General features: G+C 41.9%; 1 protein-coding gene across 2 annotated transcripts; it reads right to left on the bottom strand.

Moving 5' to 3' along the window:
* Window positions 1-10,133: 10,133 nt before the first annotated feature.
* crmp1 (collapsin response mediator protein 1) lies at window positions 10,134-22,648 on the bottom strand. 2 transcript variants are annotated; one of them, XM_020100276.2, is made up of 14 exons: window positions 22,079-22,648; window positions 20,021-20,109; window positions 19,630-19,814; window positions 19,178-19,342; window positions 18,575-18,636; window positions 18,389-18,469; window positions 16,542-16,610; window positions 16,342-16,462; window positions 16,021-16,177; window positions 14,459-14,600; window positions 14,207-14,377; window positions 12,664-12,843; window positions 11,552-11,717; window positions 10,134-11,452 (listed from the first exon to the last, which is right to left on the bottom strand). In XM_020100276.2, exons 1-14 carry the CDS (start codon window positions 22,436-22,438, stop codon window positions 11,361-11,363), a joined length of 2,040 nt encoding a protein of 679 aa, XP_019955835.1. In that variant the 5' UTR covers window positions 22,439-22,648; the 3' UTR covers window positions 10,134-11,360. The 2 variants fall into 2 exon arrangements, with proteins under 2 accessions (XP_019955835.1, XP_019955836.1); XM_020100277.2 differs by lacking the exon at window positions 22,079-22,648 and adding an exon at window positions 20,998-21,188.
* Window positions 22,649-23,882: the final 1,234 nt, after the last annotated feature.

The raw sequence follows: 23,882 nt of genomic DNA, 5'->3' as shown, positions 1-23,882 counted from the left end.
TTTTTAACTGTTGACAAAACAATCTCCATTCAAGGTCCATTTACCAACTTGTTTGGGAGCTTTTGCCTGTAGACATTTGTTACCCCCCTCCCTCCATCTCCTACTCCTCCTCCTACTCCTCCTTTTCTCATTTTCTTTTTCCTCTCTCAGGACGGTGCGATGAGCGTGATTTCGTGGAGGGGGATTGAAGGGAGGCAGGAGAGGAGGAGCTCTTTTTGTTTTCTCTCCACCATTTAAGTCGCGGCAGCCTCTGTAGTCTTGTTATTGGTTTTTGTTCTAAGTGGTTATTTTCATTTAGGTATAGTCAGGAGAAGTTTCTGGGTCCAACTCTGGCGTGGCGTGCTCCTTGTATGTTGCAGTCACTGAGTTGAGCCAAGTAAACGTTTGAGGTTGCGGCCAAACCAATGTGGTGTGGTCAAAAGCTACAGAACAAGGGAGTAAGTGGTGATATGTTTCATCAGCTGCTGTCTTCAAGGTCAACTGTCATCTCGTCGAACCAGCAGAACCACAACCCTCCCATTTGGCAGAATGGCGCCTTGATGCTCTTATTTTAATGTGAAATCTAAATTTAGAGCTGGCTGACACCCAACTACGGTGTATTTCCTAGAATATCACTTAAGTGTGGAACCATCCATCAAGTTTATCTCTGAAAGGTGAATTTTCTAAACTGGGTCCTGCTGCAGGAAAACTGCGGAGAGCAATTTGGACTTAGACTTATCAGAAAATGTCTCAGAGGTGTTAAATGCAGCAAAGATTAGTGTGACGGACTTAAAATGTCAGAAAAATCCTGCAATCTGTGTCTTTTTGTCTCATATGCAACACTGACACCATGTGGTAGTGTATTTCGCTTACTTACTGGTTGTGTGGGGATAAATATTCTGTAATGAGGATCAAATAAATAAAGGTCAAAAATCTGTTTCCATAAAGACACAACAGAAAATACAAACAATAATGAAAAGCTACAGACACACTTATTTGCATGCTCTATTTAAAAGCCATTACTTTAGAGCCAGCAGCTATAGAAGCCTCCGCACCTTCAAGATAAATTTATGACTGACAGTAGAGTCATTCTGCTATAAAAGATTGGAAAGACATTGAGTGTGAGACAGTCTGGAAAATGATCATGTATGAGTGTAAGGCTCTTCATATTTCATACTTTGTGTCATATCAGGTATAAAATGGGTAATGGCTGGATAATACATTTTCTTCGGTTGTAAATTAGACTTGTAAATCAGGGGAAGTGAAGGGCATTGTGAATCGTAGGAATGTTATATCCCAAAACCATGTACAGAGTCATTCAGCTTGTCTTCTCAGCACCGTGATGCTCAGCAACCCACCTCCATCCCTTTACCCCGGGGAGATACAAAACAGGCAATGGCCTGGGGCCCAGAGCTGTGAGCGGGCCCTGAAGAACCCTCTTAAATTCTGATGTCAGCTATGAACGGGAGAGTGCAATGACAGAAACCTCTTAACTTCCGATCCCTGAACATACTATGATTTGGTTTCTGTTTATAAATGTAATATAGTATCTCCAAGTCAATTTCTGATCTACCTTGACCAGATAAAGCCACTCAACCCATCACCCACGATTAACACACATATTAATATCAAATGGGTCATGTCCTCCTTGTCACCACGTTAGGGTGGAATTGTGTTCTTTGAAAAGTATCTGAATATCAAATTGTGATGCTTTCTACAGGCAGCAAAGCCACTGAGAACGTATCCACCACTGATTGTTTCTGCCTTAATGTGATCCATTTTGATGTGCTAGCTAGTTTGATGGTAGTGACGGTTACTTGAGCAGAGGTGAATTGGTCAAAGGTGGTGTCATGGGCTTTCATTATTCAATAGATCTTGAGCTCCAGTCATCAACACCATCATCATCCATACTTTTCCCCCATGAGGATCTACTTCCTAGTCGTATTCTAAGTGCCAAAGGCTATTTCTTCTGTCCACATCTCATTCAGACATTTTATTCTCTGTCGTTCTTCTATAAGTTTCTTCCATGATTGATTGACAATTTGTGGAACTGTTTAATTTTGTTTCCTCATTATCTGCAATTACTATGATAACTTGTTTTAAAATGACAGCATGTGTCACATCCACTGAAAGTCTTGTGAACAACTCACCTCAGTTGTGAGCGTTCAGGAAAGAACGGTTGAGATGTTACCATCCCCAGCGGAACAGTTCTGCAAACTGCGATAAAGTCATAAAAAGCACATAAAAGAAAATTCATTAAACTGCACAGAGAAAAGTATTAGCAACTGTCCTAGAAGCATCAGAAGCATCAGGTATCATATCAATCAACTTGTAAGTCAGCTCACATAAGTGGAAATCGTAAAAGACTTGTCAACGCTATAAATCACCAGATAAACAGAGCAGGAGTTGTGTGCACTGTGAAAAGAGGAAGTCAGTATCTTTGAACTCTTAATTAAATTCCAGGAGGAGACCCAATGGAGGAGTATTTTATTGATTTTATAAAGATAGAGAAAAGTCTTGTGAGGGAGGTGCCTGATGAAGTAAAAGCCAGAATGTTAACCTCCTCACACATTGTCTGGTTTATCAAATGGTCTTCAGGGTTGTCAGAGGCCTTTAGGGGCGTAAGCACATTCTCTTTTTTCCGAATCAAAGTGAGCTGAATTGTCTTTGAATTGCCTTTTACATGTGGAGACAGAGAACCGTAGCCTTGTGGCTTCCAAGTGGAAAAGACGTAATCGTGTAAAATGTTGAAATTTCCCCGTCTTGTTCATTTGTGCTCATCCCGCTGGGATGAAATCTGTTTTGATGTCCAGTGAGTTGACGTGTATAGCTGGGTGCTGCAACCCTCCGGCAGCAGAGAAACATTCAACATGAGTACAGCTGAGCATAAAGTGTTGCAGATGTGATAAATCCTGTCAGAGTGCAGTGTTCCTCTGTTAAGGAAAGCCTTGCAGCAGAGCTGTAAACACTCGTTCTCGCTGATACGCCAGGCAGCTTATAAGAGGTCTGATCCTCCCGTGTTCCTCCGTAGGCTGTCATTTATGTCTCTTCATCTTTTCACGGACACATCAGCCTGTATTCATCAAAGCCCTGCCAGCTGTGCATTCTTGGTAGAATAGAAGGAAATAACACATACACAACACACTTTCATATGAAAGCAGATTGTTTAGCAGGATGAGAACTGTATGCATCAGCTTTCATATACACATTTAAAAAAAATGATTGAAAAGAACAAAGTTGATAATCTTAATAAATAAAATATTGAAATTCAGTATTAAAACAATAATAATAACGTAACAGAGAACACATGGAGGTAATAATGGTGCACTGGGTTACTTGAAGTATGCCACTGATTCTGCATGGCTCATTTTATCTTGAGTCGCAGGGGGAGCTGGAGCCTTTCCCAGAAGACACTGGGCAAGAGGCGTGGTACACCCTGGACAGGTTGCCAGCTCATCACAGGGCCGACATATAGAAACAAACAACCATTCACACCTACGGTCAGTTTAGAGCCTCCAATTATCTGAACTCCAAACTGCTCTTTGGACTGTAGGAGGAAACCAGAGTTCCTGGAGACAACATGAAGAGAATATGCAAACTCCAACAGAAAGACTTGATCCAAGAACCTTCTTGCTTTAAAGCCACAGTGCACACAACTACACCATCCATCCATTCATGGTTGCACCATCAGCTCACTCATTATTAGTATAATTTGTCACATTCAACATTTCATCCAAGAAACACTTACCCTTTGTTTTAACCGAACTCCCCAGGCAAAAGGCCTGAACCTGCAGGAGGTGGTCTTTTAACTCCAGCCCACAGGAAGTGGAGGAGGACAAAGGCAGATTGAAGGGGGGGGGGTTAGATTTAGAATGGGTAGAAACTTCTTGTTTGACTTTGTTATTATTTGTTTAAAGATAATCCTATTTGTTTGTGTATATACGTATTTTGATAGGTTGTTTATGTTTGTATGTTGATAGTTTATTTTGGTAGTTAATGTCGTATGTTTGATTAGGTTTCCCCTGTGTGGCTTTCTGGACTAGTCCACCTGTGTATATATACCCCCTGTTTGTCATTTGTAAAGAGAGTTGTGTTCATGTTGAAGCTGTTGGAGCCTTTTAGCTTAGTTGACCCTGATTTTTTTCCACTTTTGTAAATTGTATGGGTATTTCAATATTTGTTATTTGGGAAAAAAAGGATTTTCCATTTTCATTAAAAAGGAAAAATTACGTTTTACACCTTTGTCCTTTGCCTTTCTGCTTGATCCCAAACAATATCCACATAATATAAAACATATTGGCAATGCTTTTACTGTAAAGTGTAAAGTGTGTATGCTGTTTCATGTTTTGTGTTGTGTTTCTGATGTTATAATCATAGTCTTAAGTATAAAATACTCACTGTTTTGAACAATGTTGGGGCATCTATATGTTTAAGCCTACAGATGTACAACCATTAACATTTTGTGAGGCAGACATCAAGGAAGAGAGAAGTATCCGGTTCATTCTAGTGGATTTCTGTGGCACAAAAGACATTGGGCTAAAATAATATAGACATAGAAAAGCAAGTAACAGACGAACAGTGCACTGAACCTGGAATCTTATGATGGTCAGTATATCCGCCAGACTCATAATGAGGTTTCAAATCTATAGAAAATATTTAATGGGATTTTCACTGAGAAACAGGTCAGCTCTTTGGGGGGATATATTGAATACAGCTGAATTAATGTAAATACAGTGCACTATATGATATATATATATATATATATAGTTATACACTTTATAAATATAATACAAACATTGAAATTACATTTTAAATTAACAGATTATCATACTGTCATTTTGATAGAAACAAACCACTGGCTGAATTTTAATACAAGCATTAAATTCTGTCCCTGTTCCAAGTCAAATTAGTTTTGCTCACCATAAACCTGATGGAGGTTAATGAGACCGGTCCAGACTGCCATATGTACCAGCTCTGTTTTTATGTCATGGTTCTGGGATTTCAGGACAATAAAAGTTGATGGTCACAAAATTCACCATATCTACACTTAATACAAGACAATTATTTTAATATAGAAAAACTGAGAGCAACAGAGCAGTTAAATGTCAATGTGAAATGTAAGTGTGGAACTTTTGCAATGTAAAAGTAAGTTAACTTTTCTGATTGTCGGTTTTTCCTTTTCTCTGTCTCCTATGTCCTCACAGCCTTACTTACCTCTGTAGACTGTGGTCCTCAGAAAGTAGCATAGACTTGTGTGTGTGTGTGTGTGTGTATGTGATGACTAGAAAGTGGTGTTTCGGGATCTTGTGTTGGGAGTGATTGCAGAGGTGTGTTTCCTCTTGTGATCGTTGACGGCTCATAGGCTTCTAAATGCTCAGAGACAAACACTCTCTTGTTATGTTCCTAAAGTTGTTGCTCAGCCCCTCAGCTGTTGCGTGCTTTACTAACTAATAATTTAACTTTCAAGTGTGTGCGTGTGTCTGTGTGTGTGTGTGTGTGTGTTTGTTTGTCTGTGTGTGTGTGGATAATTGACAGCTCCGAGGTGTAGTTGTGACAGCAAAGATTTGTGGGTAGTTGTTTGGCAGCTCAAGGCTGTAATTTTAAAACATATAATTATGTTTGTATATTAGTAAATTATTGCACACTCTAATAACATTATACTTGGTAATAGTATTATGGCAGTAGTGGGGGAGAAGCCATATTTACTCTTTTTTAATGATTTTTGTTTGTTTATTTTTGGTGTAACATCGATGCTCACTTCATCCATCAAAATTGCCTCCTTAAAAATTAAATGTTGTATCCAGGACTGTTCTAAGGGACTTTGGGGGCCCCAGGCAAAAGGGACCTGGGGGGCCCTTCATCATACAAGACCAAACCAGACCCACAGGCAAGGTTTTCTTATGAACCTGAATATACATACATCTATAGGCCAGCCTTAGGAGCAGTGTTGACCTTGCAACAAAGCTCACTATGGACACCAATTGGACAAAAGGTGGAATTACACTCTGATCCTACAGCGTGCGTTTGAAGTCTTGCGTTAAGTTAATTTGTTAGCTTCATAGTAATATTAATTTTTCGTTCATGGCCTGCTGCTCTTATACATTTGTTGATAGGTAAAGTGATTATGAACATTTATGAAGTGCCACATTCAGAAGATAATATTATGATGTTAGTAATAAAAGCACTGTTAATTACAATGTTATAACAATGTCAGTTTGACTTGTGTAAAAGATGTTATACTTTAACTTTAACTTCAGCAGTTACCAAATTGCACTCACCAAAGCGTATAGATTCAAGTCTCAAGTTCCAACTTTTATTAGTGATGTAAGTTAGAGCAATTTTTAAATTGAAATAAAAAAGAAAGTAAAAAAGAACATAATATTAAAAAGTATACTGTTCAATAAAACTATATACATTCAAGGAAGCAAGTGTAAAGCCAAAGTGGCAAGTGTAAACTGTATGTTTGTATTAGTACATAAATACACATTTTCAAAAGTTAGTGAGCAGAACGGTACAAGGTGGTACAGGCAGGTAAAATCATCATCAGTCCCCGCATGAAAACAATTTTAAATTCAGAACATCTGTATTTTTGTTTCTGTATTCATCTGCACCAACTTGCATAAATATCAGTCCTCATATGTTTTCTTTGATGAATAATTCTTTGAGAAATCATTGAAAATATTAAAAATATTAATTTTTGATCCAAATCTCCAGCAAAATATAGTGGCTTCTTACCTGTTCTATCCATACCACACTTTATATAATCCTGCTAACTAATTAGTAAACAAACAAATGCAGATGAAAAACTAACCTCCTTGCTGGAGTTAAATATCTATTGTCGACCACTGCACATAATGAAGCACTACTGAATTTCTACTTTATTTTGGGGGTTTTATTGAACCTCATCTGCAATCTGGTCGTATTCAGAGAGATAAAGCATATTTTTGTTAATTGCACATTGACTGGATGCAGCTCAGAAATGCACAGCAGGGACCAGGGGGACCATCAGTGCTGGAAGAGCAGCACAGCTGGCTCAGTAATGTGCCTGGATGCGGCTGATTCCCTGTTATTCTCAAACAGCGGTCCGTACACTTTCAAGGGATGGGGAGTCTCTGTACAGTTATGGCACCTTTTCAGATGCCTGCACACCCAACACACACACACACACACACACACACACACACACACACAAAGCAACTGTTTTCAATTCACGTGATTTTCCGATCTGCTGCAGGGAAGAAAGAGAAACAAAAACTTTGCATAATTCCACTCTCACAAGCTCAATATTACATCCCTTTGGTTCGCTCCCTGAGCAGATGGCAGTGGCAACATGCAGGTCTCTGCTAGTCTCTGTGAAGGTGATGTTGTCTGGATTCAGTTCATCTGCAGCAAAAGCCAGAAAATGTTTTTATAAATAAAAATATGTGGGGCCAGTAGAACTCTAGGAGAAGAGAGGATCCCAAATGTCAAAATGTGTGTGTGTGTACCATCTGCTGCAAAAACAAAACGCTCAACAATTTATTTTTGTTGTGATTTGTCCCTACACTGTAGTTTAAAGGGACTATTTTAGCTTATTGTTTCCTCTTTTGTTTTAAAATGTATTACCTTAATTGTGTGTCAGCTTGTTTTACTTTCTGTCTTTGTCTTGTTTACCACCTCTGTGATTGTGAGACCTTGCTGTAATTTCACCAGTGTCCAATTATCCCTGCTGCACCCTCTGTGTATTTACTCTGCGTGCTCCCAGTCCGCCTTTGGTTTGTGTGTTGATCTCCCTGGTTTGACCCTGTGTCTCTGTTTGTCTCACTGGTCCTGTTTGCTACTCCAGTTTTATTCCTGTGCTTTCTCCTTTGTACCGGTGCCTGTTTGGACTTATTTTTTGTCTGTTCTAGTCCTAATTGTCTCCCTATCATCTGAGTTTTGTTTGCATTTGGCTCCTGAAAACCTTAAAATTGTAACTGTAACAATCTTATAGATCAGAAATATCATGTGCCCAGTTTGATACAGTAGCATGTGCTAGTCTTCTGGGGTGTTTGTATGTTGGTTGCTGTCCTGTTGAATTACAAACTGACAAGCAACCAACGAATTTAGAGGAGAAATGTGATCTCTGGTCCTGGTCAACACCTGGGCTGTAGAGTTGCGGATCGAGTGGACATTCGCAGTGTTGCAGTCGTGAAGCCTGCTTGAAATAAAAGCATCATCCATGTTCAATATGTTAAAGAGTTGTTTCTGATATGAAATGTATGCAACTGTATGAGTCAAATAACTTAATTTATTTATTTAGTTTAATTGAACCATTGTGAATAAACTCATTCACTGATGAGTTTTACTGTCAGAAAACCCTTAAGAGCAAATGACATCAATGTCCTCCAGATGTTTTATGAAAATGAAGTGAAGGAAATTAGGTTTTTATTGTTGAGGACTAAATTAACACAAACTCATGGGTGTAGATATACTACAGATGTTGTATAAATAATTTTAATTGACACTTTGGAAGTGAAAGCTTGTGAAAGATGATAACAAGCTGTCAATTACACTACATATAAAGACAAACAGTGAATTGGTGTTAAATACCCTGCAAACTCCTGTCGGGGAATGTTCACTATTTTATACTGTAAAATGGTATTTCATAATGCTGTCATTGCAACATTTATATCTTTGATGATGAATGATTAGTCTAAATAAACTCTAGATCAGTAGATTAGATGTCTTTAATGTATTGGTTGTAAAAGTTAAAACATTGCTACAGTATACAAGATCATTTTCATAATGACATCATGGTGATGGGGGGGGCTTATTTTGAAAATCCAGGCACTTTACAGGTTTCCTGGTAACAACCTGTTACTATGGGGGGGGGGGGGGAGAGACTTTTGAAAACAACACCGTGTGTGTGCAGTATACAGTGTTTCATGTGTGTAATGTTTGTTCTTATGGGAATCAGATCAGGTTGTCGACATGGTGTGTTCAATCTTCATTGAAGCCACACACACACACACACACACACATACACAAACACACACACACACATACACACACACACTCCTGTTCTCACTTCCACAACACACCTGCAGTCACCATCTAATTACTCCAGCCTTTGTCCCCCTGTCTTTATCAGATTATCTGTCTTTGTATGAAGTGTCCTGTTGTCTTTTTGTTTTCCAGCCAGTTTGATTTGACCAGTTTATTTTCCATCCGCCTGCGAACCTGTCATTTTGTCATCAGAAGTTACATTTGCATCGATCTGAATCAGGGGGACATGAGTCTTCAGCCTTGATGGAGCAGGAAAGTCCTCATTGCAGTTTGACAGGTAGTTTGTCAAGAAATTCAACACCAGACTGAAAAGCAGTGTTTTGCTGCCCTCTGTGGTTGAAACGTTCAGGCCTGTTCTCCACTAACCCAACAAAGCAGCACTGACAGGTGGGCTTGCACAGTGTACACAACAGCGATGGTATAAGGGCTAGTGCAGCTGAGAAGATGAACCACTAGAGGTCAGTAAAAACAGATACAGTTGCATGACCAACACCTACACTCATTTCCTCATGTCTTTCGCTGTAATAAAACCCAGTTTGCCTGTTTTACTTTGGCTGGTCTGTTTGTCCCTTTGCTTCAGTTTTCTCTGCTTTCACATTCTTTAACATTGTGAGATAGTAATAATTCATTGATCTTGATGAAAATAATCTGGCATGTTTTGGGACTGATATTTATGAGTGTGTGCATAATGGTGCAGATCCAAACAAACACATCTACTGTTGGGCCTTGGTGGAGGGATTTGCTCTACTAAGGGCCATTCTAGTTTTACACATAACAATTCTATACCAGTGTTGGGGCCAGTAGCTCTGTCAGACATTCATACTTGTAAAGTAAAGAAGGAAAATGTCTACATCATAAAAAGAAGCAAAAACAAGGGAAATTTCATAAAATACTGAAAAATATATTCATCTTACAGAACCTGATTCTTACAGTTTGATCTTCTACATCTGGAAAGTATGTGAACATAAAATGTGTCACTAAATTCAATATTTTCTAGTAGATTTCAACCTGGTTCTCCAGCAGAATTTCAGCCTCAAACAGTTACATTTTCTAATGGAGGACAGAAATAACAATTTGTGCCTCTGCTGTCCTTGATTCTTTTGCTTCTACAAAATGATAACCACTAATTTGTTGAACAGTCAAGTCTTTATTGATCATTAGTGGTTCCATTGGAGACACCAGACAACAGCAACAAAAACAGAGCAGCATAGAAACACTAAAAACATCCAGAATCAATACAATAAATCAATCAATTAAAAACGGCTTGAAAAGGTTCTCGGTGTGGTTTTGTGGTGATGCAGGAGGTGGAGCCCTTTTTACAGCAGTGAGTTCAACATGTTATTACAACAAAATCCATTTGTGGCAGGAGTGAATTATAGGAAACTAGCACACACATAACAGTTTTTATTGTGAAACGCTAAGTGCGTAGGAACAGCCATCAGTAAAATTCATTCAGCAGTACGCAACTGTTTTGGGGTTTGTTTCAATGGCTCCTCTACTTATAACACTGGACAGTAACATATTGCATATATTATCTGATGAAGGGGAAGTTGCATTGCTTTTATTGAAGTTCACAGTACCTGGTAAAAGCTGGATCTATACCCACAGTTAAGTTAATGTACTTATGTTCAATAAGCATACGTTTAACAATGTGAGAATACTGTACGTTTGTGCTGTTAGTTACAAATGTGCCTTGAGTACAATTTAGTACAAGTAGTGCAAACTCTAAAGACGCGTCCATGCAATACGTACTGTAGCCTATAACTGGTCCACTTGAGTCACATTGAAACAAATATTGCCATGATGTGAAAAAGAAAATCAGATGCAGGACAAAACAGTTGTTTCTTCAGCCGTCCACCATGTGGGTGGAGAAGAGGAGCACCATGTCTGAGCAGACCCACACAGCAAGACATGGGAAGTGAGGAAGAGTACGTGGGAAGTCATGCTCACGGGGGAGACGAGACAAGAACGTTATGATGTAATACTGGGGTCACGTTTAGGTGCTTGGAGGGTGTTTTAACACCAGGAGTGTGTGTGTGTGTGTGTGTGTGTGTGTGTGTGAGTGTGTGTGTGCGCCCCGATCGTGATTTACTCGTATATCTGATTGACTTGGCTGATTCAAAATCACACTCTTATTTGATTTGTAGTGCAAATGCATTTCTTCTCAGCGACTGAAGGCAAATTGATAAAATCATAATAGTCTAAACCGAGTGTGTCACCATCGTAGTAAAAAAAAAAAAAAACACAATGGTGTTCATTCATGCTCGTGTGCTCACACTCTCGGACATACACGCACACTCGCACACACTCAAGAGGGGTAACCTCCACAACACACTTTGTGCACAGTCACACGTTCAACCAAGGCTGGTGATATTAGAGCGGCCACCGGGGGGCGCCACAATACGGTGGCCGGAACGACGTGGGATGTTGTCATCAATCTGTGCCCCTGAGAGATAAAGACAAAAGATTTTTTTTACATTCAATCTAAAAATGCATCGAAGAAATCAGTGGATTTTACTTGTACAAAACATACAATGTCTGATACCTGACAGGCTGAAGTTGGACTGGTGCAGGTTGCGTATTGGTGGGGGTTGGGTCGAGGTGGGAGATGTTTTGGCTGACGGAGCAGGAGTTTTATATTTGGGTGTAGGAACGACATCATACACAGGACCATCGTACATCCCACGAGTAACACCCTGCTTCGCATTCACCTTGATAGAAAACACACCATCTATTAATCATCTCTTCATAAAGAAATAGTTTAAATCAACATTTGTATTACTGTGAAATCTATTTGGTAAAATCAGTATTTCTGCACAGTGTAAACAGTAAATGTTGCTTATGCTGTGAAACTTTATAATTAGGACTGACCTACATTTACAGTATCTTATACCAGTGGTTCCCAAATTAGGGGTGTGGACCCCTTGGGGGATTATGAGTCACACAGTGGGGGTCGTGAAAGGATTAAATTAAATACCATTAAAAACAAATTAAAAAGCCATTATTGTTAGAGAAGATTTGCATTTGCTATAGATTTGCTATTTTTTTGTCATTGTTGTTTTGTTCCATCCTCATTTACTCTGACCTAGTAACATCTATAATGATGCTAACAGTGTTAACTTTTTATAGATACCAAGATTATTTATGCAGACCCTGTAGCTGCAGATATATACAGTATTCATGTCGACTGAAAGGGCAGGTATGAAGATAAAACCAATAAAAAGTATTCCATCAATCTTTTCTTTGACCCATGAGGTAATAATGACAGATAAGTCATCGCATCCACTGCTGCAGGTTAATTTATAGCAAAGGATACATTACAACGTGCAAAAAGCAGAACTAGCTCAAATTGATATACTCTGGGATAATAAAGGTCATAAGTTTTATTGGGGGTGAAAAGGTTGGGAAAAAATCTGCTATACTGTAAATCCAGGACTTTCATTCAATGCTGAACGTAGTGTGGTGTGTTGTATTTTATAAATATACTGGAATATTGTTTGTAAGCAAAACCAAATAAAATTTAATTGACATTTATAACGTACAAGTGCAATTCATCAGTGATTAAAACACGTGGATGTGTTATCTAATCTTGAAAGTGGAACTACTTTTACATCCCCTATTATCCATTCTGCCTTTTTTAAAGTCAGTGTTCTATACCTGGTTCCTGAACTTCACGCGCTGGTAAGCATAGTCTGAGAAGGGCTTGCAGGGAATGAAACGGCCCGTGCCCTGCTGAGCCTGCAGCTTGCCATCCTCATAAACCACCCGACCTTGACTCAGCACCAGCGCTGGACCGCCACGACACTCCAGTCCCTCAAAGATATTGTATTCTGAAGCCTGTGAGCGAACAGGGATACAAATATATGAGACAGAGAAAGTGGAAAAAAGGGAATTAAGGGAGACAATTTATTTTTTTTCTACAGCCCCCCCACCACAATTTATAGCAGCGATGCCCTTCACTGTGCTATTTCAGCAGCCGTTGTATTGTAGCTATGTAGATTAACCGATGCCGTAAAATGCAGCAGAAGATGGGGGGTGAATAAGCGGGAGAGGAGACAGTGTGAATACAGGGGGATGGTGGAGAGACGTACAACAGAATGGGTGAGGGGTGAAGGGGGATTATAACCTAAAGCCTGCAGCAGTCTGGATTAGAGTGGATGACAGTGGCTGAGCAGACTGAATACATTAACCACAGTGTCATATCTCCACTGTACTGTGTCACATTGCTCGAGGCAAATATTCCCCTCTGAGGCCGTCCAGTCTCCTGCACTTAAATACATCGTTTAGAAATTTACAGGGTCAGTTTTTCTTTTTCAGTTCATCAGTTTGGACAAAAAAAAGTTTTTCATTTTCCTCTGGTGGCTTCTTACTGTGTAGATAGTTTTGCTTTTATTCATCCAGTATTTTAAGAAAACCATCAGTATCTGCTGCCAGCCCAATACCAAGGGGGGTGAGTGGAGTTTAAATCATGGAGCTCAAAGGATTAAAACCCTGCAGCCCTCAGTGAGAGCACTTTTTATTAAGACTAATTTCTTGCGAAGGATGATTATTTTTCAGTGTCATTGATTGAGGATGAAATCTTGGGTTCCAAATTTCTCAAACACAAGTAAACTAAGAAAAAACAACTATTTCCCTGTTTAAATGCCACTCGGGGAAAAAGATGAAGTACAGTTTTTCTGGATCTGTCCAAGTGTACATATGCAACTGGAGTTGCTTGTGTTTCTTGCATCGACCTGCATGTTGACATCACAGCAATCAGGATAGGTGCAGACCCACAAAGATTAAATACCTGAAGTTTACCACCGGTCAGTGAAGAAGCCTCTTGGATGAGAGGTGAAACGTCTTCAAGAAACACAAGCAAGTCCAGTTGCCGGCAGTGGCGGATCTCGGATTTTTCTAAATCGGGGGCCATAAAGTGAATTTATTCATGGGGGCCAACATCCTTACTTTAGAATTCAGGAATTCTGAATTTGTATTTATTTTGTGTTTGGGATTTGAGCAAAGCTACACATAATTTAATATTGTTTGAGAATTGTTTCTTGTTCCAACACATTGGATTCTTCAAAAAACTTCAAGGGCCAATCAGATTTTAGCTGTGGCCAGTGCCCCCTGGGAAAACTCCTGAAGACACCATGACCTGGGTGAAGAGAATCTTCACAGATATGAGGAAGTACTGTCCTGTTTTCTTTTTTGTCCTCACCGACTGCTGGACTTTAGCCGAGATGGTTTTGATGATGTCAGGGTCCCAGATGACGATGTCGGCGTCGGAGCCCACCGCTATCCGGCCCTTACGTGGGTACAGGTTGAAGATTTTCGCTGCGTTGGTGGATGTGACGGCAACAAACTGGTTCTCGTCCATCTTCCCCATGGCCTGAGAGACATATAAACATTAAAATAAAGTCACACTCAAAGCTTTACACTCACACACACACACACACGCTCGTTCACTCACCACGGCCTTGTCCCAGACAAACCCCATCCTCTCCTCCACTCCATTGGTTCCCTCTGGGATGAGGGTGAAGTCATCTTTACCAATGGCTTTCTGAGACGTGCTGTAGGCGCAGTGAGCGCTGCCCACCACTTGGAGGTCCCCGCTGTATTAACACAAAATCATCAGCATACTCTGCAGTTATCAAGCTGTCAAATCTTACATTTTACCAGCAGAGTTTTGAAACATCTTGAGCTGTTGAAAACAGTAGTAGTCAGTAGAGCTCATACCTCCATGCCTAACATGCATGATTGTTTAGGATAGATGGATAGATGATAAATAAATAGATGAATAGATGCATAGACGTGCTTCATTGATCTCGCACTGGGAAATTCCTGAAGGGGTGAGAACATTACGTCCTGGGTGTCATTTCTCCTGTTAGCCAGCAGCTGTCCTCAGTGAGCACATGAGTTAAAGTACAAGTCATGTCGTGGCCTGGGGCAAGAAAAAAAAAACTGCCAGCAGAACCAGACAGAATGGTGCATCACAGCTGCAGCACTGGTCCCTCAAGTATTAACTAGAGCACATGAGGACAGACTGTTTAATCAAAAACATTATCAACACATTCTTCACGTCCTGTTACACAGGAGGCTGAATGTGACTGATAAAGACCAAACACTATCATCGCGTCTCAGCCCTTTTAATTATTTGTTAATGACTGTCATGAGCTGCCTGTTAATTGCCACGATACAAAGAGACTGCTGATTATGGAAATAACCGGTTCTACCAACATGAGGGAGAAAGAGTTGTGCTGTTGTTCGTATCACTGAAAAATAAAAAAAAGACATCCTGTCTCTTCAGCAGACGCTCTCCAGCAGCGTCACACCAGTGGCGTGACAGCACGGACCCGCCTTGGGAAGCTGGAGTTGCAGACAAAGGGTGGAGGAGCAGCAAGGAGTGAGTGAGTAAGGAGGAGGAGGAGCAGGGAGGTACTTGGTAGCCAAGGCAACAGATGATGAAGGATTCTAGCTCCTCTGCTATTTATGGAATCGGGGGCAGTTAAAATTGTACAGCAGGATTTTCTGTGCATTTTGTATGTGTGTGAATTTATGTTAGAGGTGGGGTGGGTTTGGTCTGGCATACTTAATCCTCACAAACTACAACTTAACTCGCCATTATCATAATTTGAATAAGACACTTTATTACACCGTCCTTCATCCACTACTGTCACCTCCTCGTCCTTTCTCCCCATCTCCTCCTCATGCATATCTCTACACCTTCCCTCCATCTGTTTTCTCTTTCTCACTAAAGCTGCTGTGACATTGTGCATCACAACAGCAGCCTGTTTGTGGCGTGAATAGCAAGTGAATGTCTCGGGGCAAACAGAGGGAGTTAGATCCTTGCCGGTGTCTCCTTTGGTGTCTGGCAGCTGATTTGCATTTCACTTAGAGGTTATAGCTAAATCAAGCCCTGAGTCCTCACTCAGTAGTAAAGTTTATAGTCTAGTGTTTTGTAGGCTGAGACCTCAGCACATCACATAGTTTGCATCCTGTGCATTGACTTGCTGAGAAGGTCTGGGAACGTACCAAGCCAGCATCGTGTGGAGATGGTCTGAAGTTGTGGGATCAGGACTCAGAGGAGGAGACGTCACATAAGCTGCGGCTTTGGCCCAATTCTTGCTCCAGTAGTGAGAACCGTCAGTGACCAGGCTAGCTGTGATCGGCTCGCCAAAAACTACAGAACCTGGAGAGGAAGATTTTCAGTCTGTGAACATAACATATGATGCTCAGGTTCAACACATCACTTTCTTCTCTCTGTCCATTGCTGCTGCTCCTCTTTTTAAATTAATTCAGTGATTAAAACTTGGTGATAAAAATGAATGAAATTAGGAAAACGCAGAGGCTGACCTTTCCTCCGGGCCTGGGCGATGGTGTCAGCTGCACTCTTGCTCATCACCTTGGTGATGTAGACAGGACAGTTCACACGGTTACCAAGAGTGATGGCACGGAACACTGCCTCGGCCTCCAGCTGCACGGGGGGGAGGTAAGGAAGTGTTAAAACCTGTATAGTGATGGATGGCTGGTCAGTGCAGGTGCATGAAACTCACCTCTTCAGGGCGACTCAGAGGATGGCCTTCAGGTCCAGTGATTCCCATCCTGAGGATTTTTCTCTGTTCCTAAAAAACCCAAATAAAAACAGTTTCAAAATGATCTGCACACACAGCAAAACACCTGTCAAGTCAGGTTTTACCCACAATGCTTGCTTTTTTGTTCCATTTGCTGTTATCTCACGCGCTGTCATGCCATCAAAGAAAATAAAGTGTGCGTTGTAATTGTATAAAGACAGCGCTCAGTGGGATGCTGGCTTCTGTTCCTGTGCCTCCGACAACCCAGTGAAACGAAAACCAGACCCCTTCTTCCTTTATTTTAATATATTACATTATTATTCAACAGCGCCCTTTTATGATTCATTACCCTCACATAAATAATAGTTCTCAACATAAATCCCCCCCGTTAATCAGGACCATCATCATACCATTAATCGTGGCTTTTATCGTCATTATCAGCACCTTCGCTCGCACCGTCTTAATCACCGTTACATCATCATCATTAGTACAATAACAGTCAGGATAAAAATGTCACTCTCAGCTGCAGCAGCAAAAATAAACCCTGTCTCTCTCCGAGACCTGCATGTTACGCAACAAGATTATTTTTCAGTGACAGTGAGGGACTATACATGTGGAGGATTGGCAGTGTTACAGTTCAGCCATTTTACTGTATGTTGTTAATTATTTCACCACAGTAAACTATGGGTGTGATGGTGCTGCAAGTCATGTGAACACGATGAGCTCTACATAACTTAATTTCCTGTTTTATTTTGTTAAGTCTTCTCCTCATGCATTTATGGAGATTCTACTTCCTGCCAGTTTTTCCATTCACCTGTTAACAATTATCCAATCTCACTTCCTTGTATTTAAACCCCCAGTGGCTCACTTCCTGTTTGCCACATTGTCCTTGTTCTCCTATCCTGCAAGCTTTCCAACTTTTATTGTATTTTCCCAATCATTTCTTTGTATATGACCGCTGCCTGTTTTGCACCTTGATCACTGCCGTATACTCTGAGATGCTTTGTGACTTGTTTGGAGTTTTTGTAAACTTTTTTGGATTTTTCAAATCTGTTTCTAACCTTCTGATCCTCTGCCTTGTTGCACAGTCACTTATTGTTGATTACGTTATTTTGAAGTAAACTTTGGAACAGTGGAACTTCCATTAATTGTTTTGTGAGACCCCGGTCAGGTTTTTTGTTTTGGCGATCACAGTCACCATTTACCACAAAGCTAAAAAAAGCAGAGGAGGTTATGGAGCAATTATGGCCTGTGATCGATATAAAATATATGATATATACTCTCACATGTAAATAATGCCTCATCAGAACCTAAATCTACTTTTGGTCGGATGTAAAACTGCATTTTCTTATCATTGTACTATGTGCATTGACAACAGAGTTGAATCTAATAATATTTTACCGGGACTGTACTCAAACAAATGTACTTGTATCAGCTGTTAAAGGCTGTTGTCGGCTCATAACGATGTATGCTTTTTATTATGTATTAGAATGCCTATCAACATCTGGCAAAGGGACTTCTGATGAAATGTAGCCTGTCAGTGAACTTTGCTGCATTTACATTTGTATGTAATTTGTGGGCCGCTGTGGCTCAGGAGGTAGAGCGGGTCATCCACTAACCAGAAGGTCGATCCCAGTCTCTCCCATTCCACGTGCCAAAGCATCCTCGGGTAAAATACCTACCCTAAAATTGTACCTGATGGCTGTGCTGGCAATGAAGTGATGTATAATAACATGCTGGGTGGTTGTTAAGACTATAAAAACAGACCATTTATGAATGTTGATTAATGTACATTTTCCTTTTTTCCAATAAATGATTAAATAACTTACCTGTGCAATCAGGTCTCCATTTTCAGCATGAACTAACACCACAGCACCGAGCTGCTTCAGGAAGGAGAACGCCTCGTAGAGCTGAGAGAGGGAGGAGGCCACACAGAAGAGAAAAGTCACAGATTAACATGAGGAAATAGGTTCAGTATTCATGATAAGTTTAACTAATGATTTATTGAAACATACCTGTGAATCTGACATCTGGTACAGATCCTTATAAGCCATGTACACCTGGAACGAGTTGACACCTGACAAGAGTGGGAGCAAAGAATGTATTCATGACAGGAAGGTGACAGAGGGAAAATCAGAGGCAAGAAAGAAATGTCTGCGAGTGCAGCCAAAAACATTTATCACAAAATATAATTAATAAAATCCAGACAACAATGTACAAGCTCATCTGGCATGCAGTCCATGTTTGTAGCATCTGAGCCAAGAATTACAACTCAATTTTAAATCTGAGGGAAATTGCTCACACATGCAGCAGCCTTGGATCCGTTACTACAACATTTTGTTGCTGGACCCAAAGGAAAAGTGATCTTTTACTTAAAACAGATTACAAGCAAAATCTAGACACTGCCACCATGACAGCGTCTTAATTAGAACAATGGCTGTCGGCCGAGCCCTCGCTGTAAGAGGATTCGGCGCTGGGCCAAATTGTTTCTAAATCTTTCCCTATTGTTCCTGTGAAATGGGTCCAACAACGAGCATGATCGTGGAAGTGAAGAAGGAATAACAGCAGTGGTCACGGCTCTGAAATATTTTAGAATAACTAAGGGTTGCATGATGTACCTTTCTCTTGCACCAGCAGCTCCAACTCATCTGTAACAGTCTCATTCCACTGGGGGATGTCTACGTGCAGGGAGTAGTCACAGCATGCCTTCTTATCCGCAGCCTCCTGCCAGTGCTCGAACGCCTCCAGCAGGCTGTCCCCGGGCTGGGGGGTCACATGGTCAACTGAAAGGTGAGGAGGGGTCAAAGGTTAAGAAGGAAAGAGTGCAAACAACCATCTATCATCACTTATCCTTTGAGGTTCGGGGGAAGGGGGTGTACAGGAGCCAAACCCAGCTGGCACTGGGGCAAGAGGCGGGGTTCTTTTCTGGACAGATGGACAGCGAATCACAAGGCCCACAGAGACAAACAACCATGGCCAGTCTCAAATCTCCTTTTAACTTAACCCCAGTCTGAATGTCTTTGAAACATGCAAAGGCTAAATTAGCTCGCAGACTGGATTCCACACTCACTGATCATGGTAGTGCCTCCAGCAAGTGCAGCCTTGGTGCCCTGGAAGAAATCATCAACAGGCTGGGTGCCCAGGAAGGACTTCATCAGACAGGTGTCGACATCTATTCCCCCTGGTATGACCATGCGGCCATTGGCCTCGATCACCTTGACTCCCCCCGGGACAACCAGATTCTCCCCCACCTGCCTGCCGAGGGTTAGGAGGATGAGATGGAGGCATAAAGTATAAAGGGTTGCAGAGATGATAGGAGAAGGATAATATGTGGATGTGGATGACATAGACATTGAGGAGGATGTAAGAGTTGAAAACAAAGAGAATAAAGAAGGGAAATCATTATCAACAGATAAGTTATATTTCATGCCTCTGTGGTGTATAGTTCCTGATATACGCACTTGATGACCCCAGCCTCAATGTAGACGTCTGCATAGAGAGACTGGTCATCGTTGACAACCCGCCCTCCTTTAATCAGCAGCTTCTCACTCTGCAGGGGAGAGGTACAGAGGGAGGGAGGGAGGGAGGGAGAGGTGCAGGAGGGGCAGAATTCAATGACATTTTGATTGATTCCACAATCACTTATGTAACGCATGGCTTTACAGCGATATTATGGCTCAGTGCAGTGGAAAAAGATGAGTGGAAAGAAACGCATGGTCCCACTGGTGCTGTTCATGGGTGGGGTCTAATACAAATATGAACTATTTTGCATTTATCATAGATTTAAAAACAATCATACAGATCATTGAAAGGCCTGGTGTTAAAACAAGCATAATTTCATCAGACTTTCATGAGTCCACAGCTTCTACCAGCATGCCTGGCAACAGCATTAAGGAGGATGTTAGGTCTCCATGGTAACCAGTGATCATCCATAGTTCGAGATGACGGCAGCAGCTGCATCTGTAGCCATTACAAGAGGAACATGTGACCGCATTGGGATGAAATGCTATGTAATTCACTTTGCATGTAATATTCGGCTCCTCTGAGTGGAGGCTCTCTGCAGAATGTGTCCTTCCAAGAGGAAGCAACAGAGGTCCAGCCTCACACCTCTGAGTTGTTCTATAGGAGCCGTTGTTCCCGTGCGACTCCTGATTCAAGTCGACCGAGTTAATCCCTCTGACGGGCTGTCAGATTACGGAACACTGTCCCAACCTGAGCAGGAATACTCGCTCGATTTGATGCACGAACAGACAATTGTCACCTCGGTGTCGTGGTTTTGCTGTTTGACACAGGAGATACAGCACCGTGGAGGGGCCTTGTGCTCTTTGCTGCCTCGCTAAGAATTTAATCCCCCCTCTCTCTCTGCCGGCACTGGCACCAGGGATTTGCATACACAAGCGGAGAGAGAGAGAGAGCTTCACCGGCCCCGGTCTCTTACCGTCAGGTGGGGGATGCTGTTCTTCCCGTGGTAACAGTTCCCAGACATGCTCTCTCCGTCCCTCAGCCCCCGGGCACTAAGCTCAGTACCGTGTTGCCCTGCGCTACAGCTCCGCACCCCTCTTGTCTTCCCCTGGGGTTTGTTGGTTTTTGTTTGCGTGTGTGTGAGAGAGAGAGAGACAGGGGGGGGGGGGGGGACCGCCGCCGTACGTTTGCGTAAAGGACGCGTGGAGCGCGCACAGCGTGAAGCGTGCTGCGTTCATGGCACCGACAAAGACGGTGTAGACGCGAGCTCCCTCACACCTCCTTCTTGCACACACACACACTTCGTACCTCTATCTTAGTGAGGACACTCATTGGCATAAAGCACTCCCGAGTGCCTCACCCTGAGTGTCTAAACCCAATTCTACCATAATGTAAACCATTCTACTTAATGCAAGTCTCAACCCCAAAACAGCCATTTGAAATGAACTTAGAAAGTGAGGACCGACCTAAATGATATGAATTTCCAAAACATGTCTTCACTCCATCTAGGCTCAAACGACGTCTGTACAAGTAGACACACACACACAAACACACACACACACACACACACACACACACACACGCACACACGCACACAATCACACACACACACACACACACACACACACACACACACACACACAACACAGCTCGGCTCAGTCTGTCGCTGTCCACTTCAGCACCACACATTCCTCACTGAGCCTCTACATTCGTGTATTTTTACAGTTTTCTTTGAGCTCAGACCAAAAGGACTAAACTGCAATGCAGCACAAAAGTTGATCATTTATGCAGACACATTCCTCCAGGATGAATCCTGATGGCGCTACTTGTTTTCCAAAATAAGGCCAACAGCATCTTTTGTTTAATTATTTAAAAGATATTTACATGATACTTTCATCTGACATAAATCATAATCTCTGTTCTTTTGTGGAGCAATAGTTATCCTCCAGGGCGACGTGGGTTTGTTTCTACAATAAACTAGTTATTGGGAAGCCTTTACATAAATGACAACATTTCAACAAAGAAAACCCAGACAGAGGTACAATTATCATCCATACCGCTCCATCAGTGCTTTCCTTCCCCGATGGATATCTGACCTCAACACCCGCGTGTGCGTCGTCGTGCTCCCCGGGCGAGTTGCCCATGGACCTCTCCCGGGCCGGGCTACTGCCGGGCGTCTTCCCGATGGCTTCATCACCGGTGTCCAAGAGTCTCTCCCGACTGCCGCTCCTCGGGGTGCGGCTCCCTTTCCTCCCTACCGCGTAGTTGTCGAAGTCGATGGTCTTGCTCTCGAACGCCCCCTCCACGGAGCTGAACATGCCGTAGGATTTCCTCTGGTTCGGCCCGGTGGTGATCGGCCCCGCCAGGTAGACTGGCAGCTCATCCTCCCGGTTCCACTGTCTCCTGCAGTCAGACATATTGTGTCTTCACCCCCGCCCCCCAAATCTGTAACGGAGACAGCAGCCTGGTTGGTTTTTTGTCTGTAACCGGGTCAGGGTCCCTCCTCCCGGGCGTTCATTCGATGCTGTCAACTGTGAAAAGCATGAAGCTTTCTCCGGGCTACCTAAGAACCCCGCCTCTTAACACACGCACACACACGAAACCCAGTGAAATGATGCAGTGCTCCAGTTTTGAGTGCTGGTATGTCTAAAGCTTTACCTCTGCAACAGCACATTTATTGACCATATAGTCCACACACAAATAAAATAAATGCATAGCCTTCTACCCCCCTCTTTGTCTTTGTCTCTCTACCCCCTCTTAGTGTCTCTATACCACCCCTCTTCCCTTCTTTAAATGTGGGGGCTGTGCATGAGCAGATCAGTGGATTAGCAGCCTGTGTCATCTTTTAACCCACATCTGCAGGGACAGAGAGATTGATGGCTGCTGTCACCCAGGGGGCCAGTCTATAGGCCCTCATCACAGTAGACATACACCGTTACTGTCTGCATAACACATACACTCACAACTTATTGACTATTGTTCATCTACACTTGTTGTCTCTTCACAAACTATCACTGAATGTTAAACACAGTCAGGTAGTTCCCCCCAGACAGAAGAAATCAATAGATCAATATTTTCTCTTTCTTTTAATTGTCAAGTCAAAGGTTCTAACTTTTCTTTCTGTCCTGCCTTTTTTTCATTTGTCCCATGACAATAAATATCTCTATCAACATTGCTTCTGTTCAGTTCAAGATATTACCATGAGGCAGGGAGCCAGCAGGCACCTGCACACTGACACTGAAGCAGTTTTGAAATCATGTAGACATCCTTCTTTTTATTTACACCTGCACTTTACCTACTGTGACGTGTTAAAAATGTCTTCTGTGTAACAAGCTCTATTGAACAGCACTGGCAGAGAATGTGTGCACCATGTGGTTCAGGTACACTGTGAGCCTTTGGCATGCAGCAGGTGCTTTTATCTCAACTGACCCCGAAACCAGTGACCTGTGCGCTCATGGGACGACTTCTGGTGTGCGCCAACAGTGCCAATTGAAATCTTGTTCCAGGCAGTAACACAGTTGTTGTCATGACCCTTAGGGGATGCTGGGAATAGAAAGTGAGAGGGACAGAGTGAGAAGCTTGGAGTTGTCTGCTCAGCACTCATGCAGGTGGACAGCTCCCAGAGGGAAAAAACAAAAACCCAAGACATATACATCACAATGTATATGGGTCCATGTAGAGTATCCATATATATATCTGTCCATGTACAGCATAGGTATATACTTTACGATATGGGTAAAAATCATGTTTAATATAGCTTATGTAGTAATTAAGGATATGTCAATGGTTCCTGCCTTATAGATAATCAAATAATATAAAAACACAGTCCAGCTGCTTTGCGTCCATTTACAGCATTAAATC

This window comes from Paralichthys olivaceus, chromosome 8, assembly GCF_024713975.1.
Source record: "Paralichthys olivaceus isolate ysfri-2021 chromosome 8, ASM2471397v2, whole genome shotgun sequence".
NCBI lineage: Eukaryota > Metazoa > Chordata > Actinopteri > Pleuronectiformes > Paralichthyidae > Paralichthys > Paralichthys olivaceus.
This window is presented reverse-complemented; position numbering and strand designations above follow the sequence as displayed.